Source organism: Lycium ferocissimum, chromosome 1 (genome assembly GCF_029784015.1).
Source record: "Lycium ferocissimum isolate CSIRO_LF1 chromosome 1, AGI_CSIRO_Lferr_CH_V1, whole genome shotgun sequence".
Classification (NCBI taxonomy): Eukaryota; Viridiplantae; Streptophyta; class Magnoliopsida; order Solanales; family Solanaceae; genus Lycium; species Lycium ferocissimum.
In genome coordinates, this window is record NC_081342.1 from 33,673,856 (window position 1) to 33,688,319 (window position 14,464).

Consider the following 14,464-nt stretch of genomic DNA (forward strand, 5'->3'; position numbering starts at 1 on the left):
AAAGTTATTATGGCGAGTCATATATTTGTACCCAGTGTTACGATCGGACTTTCCTGAGGTTACTACTACTACATATTTTTGGCTATTTGAAATATGTTTTAGAATGGACGAAGATTGAAATTAGAAGAGTGTGATAGTGTCCGTAATTCATAAATGTAGTAAGATTACTTCTTTAAGGGTCTGTTTGGAAAGCCACCTAAGTAATTGGAATTGGGTGTAATTGGATGTAATTACACAGTTTGGATTGTTTGTTTGACCAGGTAATTACACAGTTAGGTGGGAATTTGGTGTAATTGAGAGGGTGTAATTACACTCTCTAATTCTCGGGGAGGGGTGGGGGGGAGGGGAGGGGTGACTGAGAATTGGGTGTAATTACAAGGTTACCTTTTAGTTTTTTTTTTTAATTTTATTTTATTTTAATTTCTTTTCTTCTTTTAATTTATTTTTATTTCTATTATTTGATTTAATTTTTATTTTATTTAAATTTCTTTTCTTTTCTAATTTATTTTTTATTTCTATTATTTAATTTCTATTTATTTTACTTTTTAATTACTTTTATTTTTTTAAATATATTTTTCTTTTTATAGTATTTATACTTCATTTTCTTTCTTCTCATTCCAAACCTTTACTTCTTGTGGTTCCATGTAATTGCTCGTATTTTTTTTAGTTTTTTATTTTATTCATTTAGCATAACCATGTTAGTATTCTAATTTTTGAAACTACATCTCTTAATATTAGAAAAAATGAGTCATTAACAAACTTAGCATATAATGAGTGACGTTATTAAAGTAGAATTTCGTTGTGAATGAAGTTATAGACTTATATTTTCCCTTTCTTTTGAATTATAGGAGTATTTACTTATGTTACGTTGAAACTTACTTATGTAATGTTGGAATTTGACATAAAAGTATTATGTCACATTTTTTTCTATTGGATTTTGAATTTGGATTATATTTTCGATTTTAAAAATATTTGTTGTAGTACTATTGACTTATTATTTCACATTGCATGTTGTTTATTCACTTACAGTTGATAGAATTATTATCAAACATTTGAATAATGTTATGGCATTATATTTATAAATATTCTTTTTTTGTCAAACATCCAATCCCGTGATGTTCTCACAAAAAAGGTATGCTTTTAAGTTTTATAATCAATTAAAATTAAATTATTATTAATTTGAAATTATATATCAATTATTTTTTACAATATTAGTTATAAATATATAATTATTAATTAACATATTTTCAAGAAACAATGTATTTTTAAATAACTAATTTAATATCATTTATAAAGGCACATATTTTTTAAATATTAAATTTAAATTTTTTATAATCAAATGTTATTTTTAAATTAAACTAAGCGTATGTAATTACACTTGCGCAACCAAACAAAGACGCTTGTAATTACACTGTAATTACATTATGACAAACAAACAGGTCATTGTAATTACAATATTGTGTAATTACTAGGTTGTGTAATTACTGGGATAGTAATTACACCAATTCCAATTACCAGGTGGCTTTCCAAACAGGCTCTGTAATTTAGTGAAAACACCTATTACTTTTTAGGGTGGGTGGATTTCTTAAAGGTGTGTCCAACTAAAAACATTACTTGCTCTGTCTCAATTTATATGATATAGTTTAACTAGACACGAAATTTAAAAAAGAAAGGAAGACTTTTCAAACTTGTGGTCTGAAATAAGGCATAGATATTGTGTGACTGTAAATCATTTTATTAAGGGTAAAAGAAAAATTTTTAAATTAAATTATTTTTAAATATAGAAATGTATCATTCTTTTTATATAGAAATGTATCACTCATTTTAAATATAAAAATGCATCTTTCTTTTTGGGATAGAATAAAAAAGAAAAGTGTATCACATAAATTGGGAGAGAAGAAGTATAGGAACACTATGTTTTAGGCAAACGAAATCTGAAATATGGTCAAATAAGCTGAAAGGTAAGGTAGTTAAAGGTGTTTAATATGTTTGTTGAATTTTGTACCTACTTCAGTTCCATGTCCATAGCCAAATGGCAAAATAAAGGAGTAATGAGCAGGAAAATGGCCAACAGGTAACTGTTTTAGTGCAATAATTATAAGAGCAAAGCAGAAAAGCAGTGCACGGATGGCAGAAAAGTTATTAGCCATTCACCAGATTATGGACACATCTAATTTCTCAACTACTTTTCTCTCAACATTTAATGTCAATGTCTCTCCACCTACAGACCTTCATTATCCCAATAAGATAGAGTAGTTCAATCCTCAACCTGCAGAAAAAGGATATTGAGAATTCCGCCGCTGAATATGTCATGTTCAATAGACAAATAGACATTCAGGCTAGTCAATAAGATCGGTAGCCTAAAGCTAAACTTTAACGGATGACCTTATTTTTTCTTAAAAAAAAAAAAAACTATATATTCTTTTATTGAAGTATTTTTTTAAGCTTTTTTGAGATATAAAGTTTTTAATAATTTTCTTATAAATCATTTCATCTCTCCTTAAATGTTGTTGATCTTAAGTAATAGAATCTGATTCAAGAAGTTGATAACTTGATATATATCAAAATAATTTTTTGATGCTTCAATATACTTGCTTTAATGCTTGAAACTTGAAAAAACAATAAGTAATAAAGAATGTGCAATGTAGCTTATTCAATAGCACTCATTAGCTCTTAGTTTTTATCGAACAATAGTCCTTTTTTTCCAGAATAATATAAGCTTAGAGAAAATTTGAACCGTTGCAAAAAACAAAAAACAAAAAAAACAAAGGAAATATAAAAGTATATACATGTTTTCTTATGAGAATGGTATAAAATAAGACTTGGACTATTGAAGAGATTTATATATATATATATATATATAAAGGTGTTTAAAATGTGTATACACGTTATCTAATGAAATAAAAGAATAATATAGGTACCTCACCAATGATGTCAATTGTTCGATGTAAATAATATTAAAATTTTCAATCACGGTAAAAGTCTAGGGGGAATTGTTCCCTTTCTTCTGTTTTTGCTCAAACGATTACATGCATCAATCACAAAGAGGAAGGTTATCCTTCTTTTTGTATAAAATATTTTACTTTTCTACTTTAAAATACTCAATATATTTTTAAGAAAAATTAACCAATAAATTTATTATAGGTAAAGATTAGCCTCATCCTTCCTTAACTAGAGGTCCTGGTTCGAACTTCAGAATGAAAAAAAAATCTTGCTTGAGAACGCTTCCCTCTTTAATAGGTCTTGCGTGTTTTGAAATCGAATTAATCAAAAAATCGAATAAAATACTGAATTAAAAAGAATGGGGCCCCCAAATTTTTGGGGCCTAAAGCCCCCACTTTAATGGCTTGGCCCTCTGGTCGGCCTTGTAGACACTCCCTACTTGTACGATATTTGTTCTCGACCTTCAACTCTGCGAGTTCTCACTCCTTAACTTGTTCAAAGCATATATTTTAAACATGTATGAAACTTGACCAAACTTATGTGACATTAATTGATGAGCCGGACAAAGTGCGTGAAATCAGTGTTTTCAAAGGCGTTTTTGGGGCGAGCCCAGGGGCGGGGAGTACCAAAAACGCTCCGAGGCGTAAATTAAAGGCGTAGATCCATAGGGCGTAAGTCTCAGGCGCAAAAGCGTAAGCCCCGGGTGAAAAGGCGTACGCCCTGGGCATCAAATTTAATTTTTATTGTTTTAAAAGTATTTTTGCTATAAATTATGATTTTTATTATTGGTATAATGATATTTATACTTAATGTTATCATGTTTTCATGTTGTATTGATTTTTTCTAAAATATATAAATAAAAAAAGAAACTCGCATAGAAAATAACACTACCATGAAAAGTTTTTTTTAGATGATTATGCCTGACATTGATACAATAGAGATTTCATAACACTATGTTCCTGAAGAAACTTTATCCATTATCCATTTGTTGTCATTGTTCTTGCACTTTTTGCCCTTCTCCTTCTTTGGATATACAAATGAAAGTCAATGTAAATATTAGTTGAGGTCGGGAAGGACTAATCTTAAGATTGATGATGAAGTGAATGAAGATTTCAATTTTAAGATTATCTAGGCTATTATCATTTTTTGTGTTGTTACCTTCCTCAAATAATAATTATATATATATATATATATATATATATATATATATATATATATATATATATATATATATTTTATATTATTGGTGATTAGATTTGAATTTCTTTACGAATTTTAATGAAAACTTTACTTTCGCTTATTTTTTTTAGTAATAAAATTATAAAATTGAAGATACACAGACATACGCCCCGTGTCTCGGGGCTTACGCCTCGTCCCGTGCTGCATAAAACGCCTGGCCTCGCGCCCCCGCCTTTTAAAACACTACGTGAAATACACAGGGATTGGGAGTGTAAATGTGATATTTTTTATTTGAACTATACTTATTTTTTATTTGAACTATACTCTCTTCATCCTAATTTATGGGATGTGTGTTACAAGACGCGGGTTGCTCTTTTTTTGTTTTGTTTTTGAAATTAGTCTAAAACATTTTATAAATATTTATGTGGCTATACCTTATTTTATTAAGGGCAAATGAAAAGTTTAAAACTAAATTGTTTCTAAATATAAAAATATCACGCATTTTGAAACAAACTAAAAAGTAAATTGTGTCATACAAAATGGGACAAGTGGAGCACTTAAAATCAGGAAAAAAATTAAGAAAAGTGTGTCATGTAAAGTTATTCAATTATTTTTTATATTGCTCATATACTTAATGAGCTCCTCGTCCATATTGGATGTGGTTACACCATAGTTCTCAGGTCTCAATTAGAGTAGTTGAAGCATCCTCATTGCAAGACAAGTCATGTTGGTAGCAAAGCTACTTCGCATGGGGTTAATAGCATGGTCCCTTGAATCTTAACATCTCTAATTTGATTCATGCACCTCCCATTCACCTCTTTAGTTCGGAATAATAAAAGTTATGTAAGTTTCAACAAAAGAAAAACTCATGGGCAATGTGAAACTTGTTTTTAACTCATAGGATGACAAGTCACGGTTTTGTACATCTCTTTGAGATGGGAAGGAATGGGAGCTAAAGTTTACTACTACTATTTTATTATTCAAATAAGCCTCAAAGTAAACCTTTGCAGAACCTCAAACAATATCAAAGATCATTAATTAGACAAACTCCTTTTTATTAGTCAAAAGATTCAATTCATTGATTGCCCCAGGATCGTGCCAACATTTACAATTATCCAAATAAAAATATATCTAGAGTGGAATTTCTTCTTTACACCGAAAGTGTATGTCTTCACCACTTTTAGGCGATTTTATTTTATCATCCATTACAAATGCCGTTGTAGTTATATGACTTCTTCATAGGAAACGAGTAACAAATAACACGAGATCTATAAAAACTTTTGTAGTAATAATTTATCCTATTCAAATTGGAAGTAGCCAGAGAAACATTTTCTCGCAACGTTTTGTTACACATGCAATACCAACCCACCATGACGCTCTTCCTCAATTTGTAATTTGTAAATCGATAGGTCAATGTTAAAGCAAAGCTAACTTTGTTTTGGTCCGAAAAGCAAAGCAACCTATATACTCAGGGATAAGTGAGAAATCTATCAAGCTTGTCTATTTACAAGTGAATATGTGACTCGAGGAAGAGCAACCGCGTACGACTCGCAGTTCAAGCAAATGTCAACCCCTAATATACTAAAATTTGGCACAGGGATTAGAAGTTTGTAATCCAATCGTGAGGGGTACAAATATCAAAAGCAGTGGTCCTCCAAAAGTTATCATCGTGAGAGCTGAAGTCTGTCATAAAAGAAATTGCACATTTCTTAGCCAACTTACCATAATATCCCAATAAATATCCTCATCTTAGGAGTATCCTAAAGGATTTTACAACCAGAAGCACTCGTCCGACTCATCATTTTTTGCTTCCATTGCCTCCTCTAAAAGAATTATTCTGCTAAAAAAAATGTAAACGTAGCTTATTACAAAAGAATTGTGATCTTCCAGGCTCTGCCACAATGAGAGATCGGACTGACACGGCGAGTTGCGGGAAAAAAATAAAAAATCAACGCATCCAACTTCTAAAGTTTTAACAAAATTCCAAATTTAAAATCACCTGATTGTTAGTTGCTTTCACTATGTCCGTCCATTTTGGGACATCCAACAAAATTGGAAGTATACTTGCTTTCACAATGTCAAGGCTTTCTTAAGTTGCAAAAGCCACACTGCTATATGCATTACGCAAAGCCGGCCTTCCAACAAAATCTTCTGTACCCAAAAATTGATCCAAGATAACAAGAATGTCTTTTGCGACAACATAGACTCAAGAACGGCTTCAGATGAAACCCTTCCAATGATCAAGAATGAGTCAAGAGAAGGCCCTTGAATCTGTTGATAAAGAATGAAAGAAATATCAGCTGATCATTGCTGAAGTCACGTTAGAAGAATTCGCAGGATGCTTCATGTGACATGAAGGACCAACACCGAAATGGACAAGAGAGGAAAAACAATTTGGAAATACTTGTATCTATTACTTAATAACCAGCTATTTTGGTACTTCAAGTTTTGAAGGTCATTGTGTTGCAACTAATACGACTGAGATATTTCTAACATAAAATTAAAATAAAACCTTTTGCAAGACGAGTGAGGGATTGCCTAGTGGTCAGGACCTTCCACCTATAAGGTTGGGAGTTCGATTCACCAAGGAAAAATTAGAAACATGCCACTTTTGGGCTCAGGGTTTTGGGAATGGACTTTTACCATATCAAATATAAAAAGAAAGAAAAATAAACCTTTTGGAAAACGGCAGGAAGTATTTTCCTCTATTTTCTGTCTCAGGACGGTGGAGAGTTAACTAAATCAATAAGGGTCCACAAGCATCGAATTTCTTATTTTGAATAAGTTGGTTCACATATCCGATAAAAGAGGGTTCTCAGAGTTTGTAAGATTTTCATGCTAGTATAACCATATATTAATAGCAAAAATAAACTCATACCAATGACCCATTAACTGCTCGTAAGCAGTCATTTGTCTTGAGCATTAGAAGAATAACCCGGGGCAATCTCCTCAGAAGTTCAGTGATTTGTGGAAAATATTGGGAAGCATACATCTGCAGAACAACGGAAACAGTCGACAAAAGCAAATGAAATTAGAAGTGATTCAAACCTTCATTGACAGCAAGCATACTAATTAAATAAGTAAGAGAATACTTAGTGTTTTTCAAGGTTAAAAAACAGATTCACAGACTTCTCTGTAACAAATCATTTTCTCTACCTTCCTTTTAATTTCAACATAGACCCCAAACAGGAGAAGCACAGGCAGGAAGAAGTTAGATGAGTTGGTTAAGGTATATGCACTATTAAGTTTCACAAAAGCATTACATGATACATTATAATGTTACCCCACAAGATACAGCTAAAGCTATATATTGAATAGCTAGATAATAACGCTAAGGAGGAATAAGCACTCCCTGAATCTAGGACGAGATGCTCAGCAGATTCATAATCTTAGCTTAGCTCCACTGTCATAAATAAGTTACCTGCAGTTCTGAACGGTCACCGTCCGTGCCTTTGACAACAAGATGATCAACTGAAGGATCTATCACTTTATTCCAAGGCCTCATTGTGAGAATCCCAGCAAACAATGCGTAAAGATCGTCTCCAGCACCCAGTTTTACACAGTTTTCCTTTATTCCGTTTGCATCAGAATATACCAAAGCCTGCAGTATATGCCACATTGTAATGTTAATAGAACGGGTAAACCAATAGCTGCATGTACAACTTATCAAGGAAATGCAATTCACCTTCCACAGAGAAGCATAGTTTATTCTGGTGTTGTAATCAAGTTCTTTGTATAAACCATGGTCCAACACTATCAACTGAGGTTTTCTCCTTCCTGTGCAAGATGGATAAATGTTTAGAGAAAGAACTACACAATGTCATCTTCATTGCTCAGGCAGACATTCAATTTTTTGGCAACTGGCAGATGTGTTCATCTCAGGACTGATTAGAAGAGTGGAAAGACATTAAAACACATAACTGGAGAGTGGATTCTGAAGAACCACCTTGCCCATTACTGAGAAAAAAAGGAGATTTTGGATCCTAAATTGAAACTACTCCTAAACAGATGGCATACATGCATGAAAATACTCTTAATGATGTATGGCTTAAAGAATTTTACTGAACAAAAGGGACAAAAAGGATACACCCACATTCGAGAGATTTAAAAGAAACAACCAAAAAGGGTAAGAGTTCCTATTCAGGACGCTCATGCGTCATTTATACAAGTTGGAATAAGAATTACACTCCAAAGCAAACAGAAAACATAAGGATCAACACCTCTTTTTACTGCTATATTTTTCCTTTTAACCTACAACTCCCCAAGTAATTATTTCATGCCATTTTGCATAACCTACGTATGCCTAAGTTAAGGTTCGACAGTTCTGAGGGTAATGGTGAGTCAATGGTCCATGTCTTTTCCATAGATTTTTAAATATTAACTCTTTCATATTAACTAACAGCTAACCTCTGTTTATACCCTAACATGGTGATTGGATAGAAGAAGCTTTTGAACAAAGGTAAAACCAACTTTTGGGGGGTGACCTACCCCTTTTGGCATTAGGACTGCTTAGGTTTTGGATATCCGCTCAACCACCCCCACCAAAAATAAAACCTTTTTCATGTAGCTCCCTACATTTCTAAAGTGATACTTTAATAATTTTTCCTTACCAGGCTTTATAGCCGGGCAGTCCCTTTCCCCTCTTTTCTTTCCTTCCCCTTCTATTCAATTCATATGGCCAACAAAGAGATTCGTTTTTGCTTTTTGGTTAAGTTGGTAGCACATAAAGATCTTCAGTTGATATTTCTCGTCGTTTTAACCAACATCTTTAGTGTCTCGAGGTTCAGTCATAATTTTTCAAAAGTTTTTAACACAAATCCACATACAAAAGTTTTTCAAAACTAAAACTTTTTAATACTAAATCCATCCAGGCACAATTGTTTCAGGAAACCAAATCCAAAACCAATTCTTTCCAAACAAATCTCGCAATCAAATCCAATGGGGATCCCCTTGTAGCTTCAAATTTCAACTCTATCTTGACCTAAAATAATTGCATCTTTTATGAGGTCAAATATATCCAAGGCAGTGGTGGGTGGAGATAGGCCCCCCTCACCCATCCATCCCCACCTTAATTCCATCCTTCAAGATGGCTCACATGTACCAAATTGACATAGTTTTACCTCCCCAATCTATGCGCATGCTTACACAGAAAACAGAAAACTGTTCGCCTTTGAGGTGTTGTGTAACTGACACAAGCCAAAAACTGCAAGCAATCTGCCTCTCTAGCCTTGCCCGTAACTTTAATGCATGATAGACATAAGATATTTCAACATGGGATAAGACTTTCCACTAAAGCAAAAGGAAAGACGACTTTCAGCAATATCAAAATTAAGCTTGAAATTCCTTGGATAGACAGCAGGTATTACCATCCAACTCCAGCAAGAAACATAAAATATTACGATAGAGATGAAAGGCTTACCAAAAATGCTCCTACGACCAGTAGGCAAAGGGCGGACTAGCAAGTTTGCAGCATGTGGATCACAATGCACAAAACCATGTTTGAACATCATTTCGGCAAACGTCTCACTAACCTACATAGGTGGTATAATGATCCTTTAATCATGACTTCAATTGAAAAGTACAAAACTATATCAGAGAAACTGATATACACCTATTATTCACATCTTTTAAAAGAATGCCATGAGATAAGACACATCTATGCAATAACAACAGAAATTAAATGGAAATTTGGATAACGATTAACCAGCATGGTCCTTGCATCAAATCATGAACCACCCCAGTAAGGCTAAAATCCGAAATAGCATGATATCCTAAATGAGAGACAAAGTGAATCCAGCTACCTATAGAAGCTAAACCCAACCATCCCGCTAACTCATCCATTCGAACTTTGGAAACTGGTAAAGTGGGCTATAACCTTCGGACATGGAGCATTCAGAAAACATGACCAATATGCGTAAATTGCAATATACCAGAAATGAAAGCTATAAACCATCTAGACCAAGGATACCATGAAAGCTTGTAATTGTCACATAATGTCTTTAATGTGAAAGGAAACGACTTACCAACTTTACAACATCACTTGGCTGAATTCCAAGTCTTTGGATGCCCTTCAAGTCATTTACTTGCATAGCCTCCATATATTCCATGGTTAACAGCTTTGATGTGCTTAAATTCCAATATACCCTTGGGGCATAAACATAGTCTGCAATACGAGGAGATAGCTTCCGAAAGTTATCCATACATTTTACGCTGTTTTGGGCCTCAACCAAAAAATCTAGTTCCTGATAGACACCATATAACTTATCAAGATTTTGTCAAAACCTTAAAAAACAACTCTTCATGAAAATAAAAGGTATGAAAAAACATTTTAATATTACAAGAAAAGAAAATAACGCCTCGTTAAATTCAGAAATGATGAACAGCAATACCTTAAAAGTGGAAACATATCTTCAAAATTGCATAAAGCAGATTATTGACAATAAGTAGAAGAGGATTAAAAGAGCATGCTAAGATACATTAGTGGCAGAAAAGAAGATGGTTTGCTGAATCTTTACAATTCAGCTAACATGGGGTAGCATCTGCAATCCCAGACCAGATTAATGGTCAACTAATCCATGAACACATGCTAGATTAACTCTTGCACAAACAGGTGATAGAAAGAAAGTAAAGCATCCGCTTGGTCTACGAAGGTTCAAGACCTCATAAGATGAGAATAAGTCTAGTATATAACATTTAAGCATGAAAATGAATGTTCTCCGACTCCGACAACTTTCAGGGAATAACATATACAACTTCGATTAGTTTTATCTGTAATCTCTTAAAGAAACACAGCAAGATTTCAAAAACATCAAAAAGCCATTTCTGCAGCCAAAATTGACTCGCACTCCCAGCTTACAAAGTTGTCATTGTTATCAACTGCTAATATGTTTTACATAGGTTATCATGCATCAGGCAATTTCAAGGATTATGCCTACTTTCAGAATGTTAGAGTCCAAGCATTTCAACTGATAGTTAAAGATGGTGAGCACCATCAGGGATTTTCATATAATAAATACATTTTGTAGGGCATATATTAGAGAAGTGCATCGGATAAGTTTTGCAGAAGCTTAATTGCTAAAAGCTTTATTCAAAAACTGTTTTCTTGAATTTGTGATTTGAGAGTGTTACCTTTTGATTATGAAAACAAAAAAAGGTAGTGCTTTCAGAGTGTTTCCCCAAGAATCTTTTTGAAAAGACTCTCATGTACAAACAATCACACATCTTCAAAGAAGCTACAAATATCCAAACAGATTTGCAACTTCCACAAACTCTTTTTTCCAAAAAATGTTTTCAAAACTTTATCCAGATGTCTTTAATCTACTTTTAAGGGGACCTATCAAAGAAAAATTTATTTTCAATGAGGAAAAATTTAAACAGTATTGAAATCAAAGTACCAGCTAGGAGCGTACTTTCTCCATATGGACAGGAGAAGGGAAACCCCATATACAATCTGTATACATAAATATAAAAATCTTTCCACAAATATGACTTTGAAAAGGAGAAATCATACGTATATAGGAATTAATGATCGCACCAAAAATGTTCAAGAAATAAATAGACTCCAGTACATGGGGACAAGGGTTCTCAATGCTTTCTCAAGATGCAGGTTTAGAGGACATCGAGATAAAAGGAGCTAAATGACACAAGAACAGTTGGAAGCTTATTAAAGCGTCTGTTCTAGAAACATGCAGTGAGCAGTCGAAAATTGATACTAGGACAACTTGACTGAGTTTCAGCAGCTACCTTAGGTATACTTTCACGAACTTCAGCAACCAACCACCTGCATTATTCAAGGAAGCTTGATAAGAGTAAAACAAATAGGAACTAGGCATTGCATCATGAGTGTTATTGAACTCCTTTTGAACTAAGGGCTTAGTTTTTACTTTGAAGATACTATATTTCTATATGCATATGAAGGCAAAATCAAACAGTACTATACATCAACTGAAGGAGGTAGTTAGATATAATGTTGTCAAAGGCACGCCTAAAGAGCACTTAACCCTGAAGCTTGGCTCAAAACATGTTGAGTGCTTCAACTCACTTAATGTCCGCTTCGGTGTTGTCATCAAGGCAATGAGCATTTCTTGAAGAGGCGACACTAAACAATTAGTATTTCACTTTAAGGGGTTAATTGTTTTTCCAATCTTTGTCCATATATTTGTTATTCACAGTTATAATTATTAGTCTTGGATATATATTTGTATTTTTTCTTCATTTGCGTCTTTTTTCATTAAAGCCACGCTTTATTTGCGCTTAAAGCCCCAACGAACCCTAGAGCTTTTTTGCGCTTTTAGCTTTTGATAACACTGGTTAAATATTGGTGTATACAATATATATACAAGAGTCGAATTCAGATGGGTAGTTGAAACTTGAAACACAGGCTCATTGCATATCCTTGATGTGAATTGTGAAGTGAGAAACTAGGTGGAAAAAGAGAGAAATTATATGCAACCAACAATTTGGTGGACACTAAAAGGAATAAACCAAAAGATTTTATGAACAAGCAATTGAAGGGGGGAGCACGAGACTTAGAAGCTAACAGAAATAGTCATGGAAGACAATGACATGTCACATTAAGAAAAATTAGGCCTAGGCTTTGAGAACAAGAATCTTGGTGGTAGAATGAGGACATGCAAAGATTTACTAAGGGCCTGTTTGGAAAGCCAGTGTAATTACATAGTTTGGTCTGTTTGTTTGACCAAGTAATTAAACAGTTAGGTGGGAATTGGGTGCAATTGAGAGGGTGTAATTACACTCTTCGATTCTCGGGGGCGGGGGGGGGGGGTGTTGGAGCCGAGAATTGGGTGTAATTGCGGAGTTACTTTTTAGTTTCTTTCTTTTTTTGTTTTATTTTAATTTCTTTTCTTATTTAATTTATTTTTTATTTCTATTATTTTAATTTCCTTTTTATTTTTACTTTTTAATTATTTTTATTTTATATTATTTATCTTTCATTTCCTTTCTTCTCAATCCCAACCTTTACTTCTTGTGGTTTAATGTAATTGCTCGTATTTTTCTTTTTTTATTCTATTAGTTTAACATAACCGTGCTATTATTCTAATTTTTGAAACTACACCTCTTAATATTAGAAAGAATGAATCATTAACAAAATTGGCATATAATGAGTGACGTTATTAAAGTAGAATTTCGTTATGAATGAGGTTATAGACTTTATTCTTCCTTTCTTTTGAATTATATTTACTTAAGTCACGTTGGAACTTCCTTATGTAATGTTGGAATTTGACATAAGAGTATTATGTTAAACTTTTTCTTTTGGATTTTAAATTTAGGTTATATTTTCGATTTTACTTTATTTGTTTTAGTACTATTGCCTTGTTATTTCACATTGCATGTTGTTTATTTTTCACTTACAGTTGATAGATTTTTTTGTCAAACATTTGAATAATGTTATGGCATTATATTTATAATTTTTTTTTTTGTCAAACATCCAATCCATGACGTTTTCACAAAAAAAGTCTTCTTTTAAGTTTTATAATTAATTAAAATCAAATATTATTAATTTGAAAAATATATATCAATTTTTTTTTTTTGCAATATTAGTTACAAATATATGATTATTAATTAATATATTTTCAAAAAACAATGTGTTATTAAATAACTAATTTAATATCATTTATAAAGGCAAATATTTTTTAAATATTAATTTAAATTTTTTATAATTAAATTTTATTTTTAAATTAAATAAACTGTGTAATTACACTTAAGCAACCAAACAGCACGCTTGTAATTATACTGTAATTACATTATGACAAACAAACAGGTCGTTGTTATTACAATACTGTATAATTACTAGGCTGTGTAATTACTACCCTAGTAATTGCACAAATTCCAATTACCAGGTGGCTTTCCAAACAGACCCTAAAGAGAAAAAAAGGGTTGGTATAGAAACTTACCAATAGCACAAGATGGAGATGCATTTGAAGAGTATATGAGAGCAAAGATAGAAGCTAAGAAGGCGACTAATGAATCCCGATGAAAGCTTTAAAATTCTTACACCAAAAATTATGATCAGAAAAAAGAGAGAGAAATACAACAACAGCAACAACATACCCAGTGAATCCCACAGCGTGGAGGAGGGAGAGCAATGTCGCGGACACTACCCCACCTTAGGGGTAGGGAGGCTATTTCCTAAGACCCTCGGCTCGAAAAGCATAAGAAAGGTCATATACGGACAAACAAATCAAAGCAATTATGAAAATGAAAACAATGAAAGTAAATAAGCCATTATAAACCAACAGATACTCGCAGAAATCACGAGACACGAAACTATAAAGCAATATAACTACTCGTAAGAAAGGATAAACGCGACTACCTACTAGCC

General features: G+C 32.8%; 1 protein-coding gene across 5 annotated transcripts; it reads right to left on the reverse strand.

Annotated features, from left to right (window-relative positions):
* Positions 1 to 5,389: 5,389 nt before the first annotated feature.
* On the reverse strand, positions 5,390 to 14,214 carry LOC132054153 (putative ABC1 protein At2g40090). Of its 5 annotated transcripts, none has more exons than XR_009414227.1 (9): positions 14,194 to 14,214; positions 11,866 to 11,902; positions 10,146 to 10,364; positions 9,542 to 9,653; positions 7,808 to 7,899; positions 7,544 to 7,723; positions 7,001 to 7,114; positions 6,122 to 6,393; positions 5,390 to 5,945 (listed from the first exon to the last, which is right to left on the reverse strand). XR_009414227.1 is itself a non-coding variant. In XM_059446212.1 (8 exons), the coding sequence occupies exons 3-8, from the start codon at positions 10,320 to 10,322 to the stop codon at positions 6,193 to 6,195; spliced, it is 876 nt and encodes a 291-aa protein (XP_059302195.1). In that variant the 5' UTR covers positions 10,323 to 10,364; positions 11,866 to 11,902; positions 14,194 to 14,214; the 3' UTR covers positions 5,390 to 6,192. The 5 variants fall into 5 exon arrangements, 2 of the variants coding, with proteins under 2 accessions (XP_059302195.1, XP_059302202.1); XR_009414226.1 differs by having other exon boundaries at positions 5,390 to 5,959; XR_009414225.1 differs by having other exon boundaries at positions 5,390 to 6,015.
* Between the last annotated feature and the right edge of the window lie 250 nt (positions 14,215 to 14,464).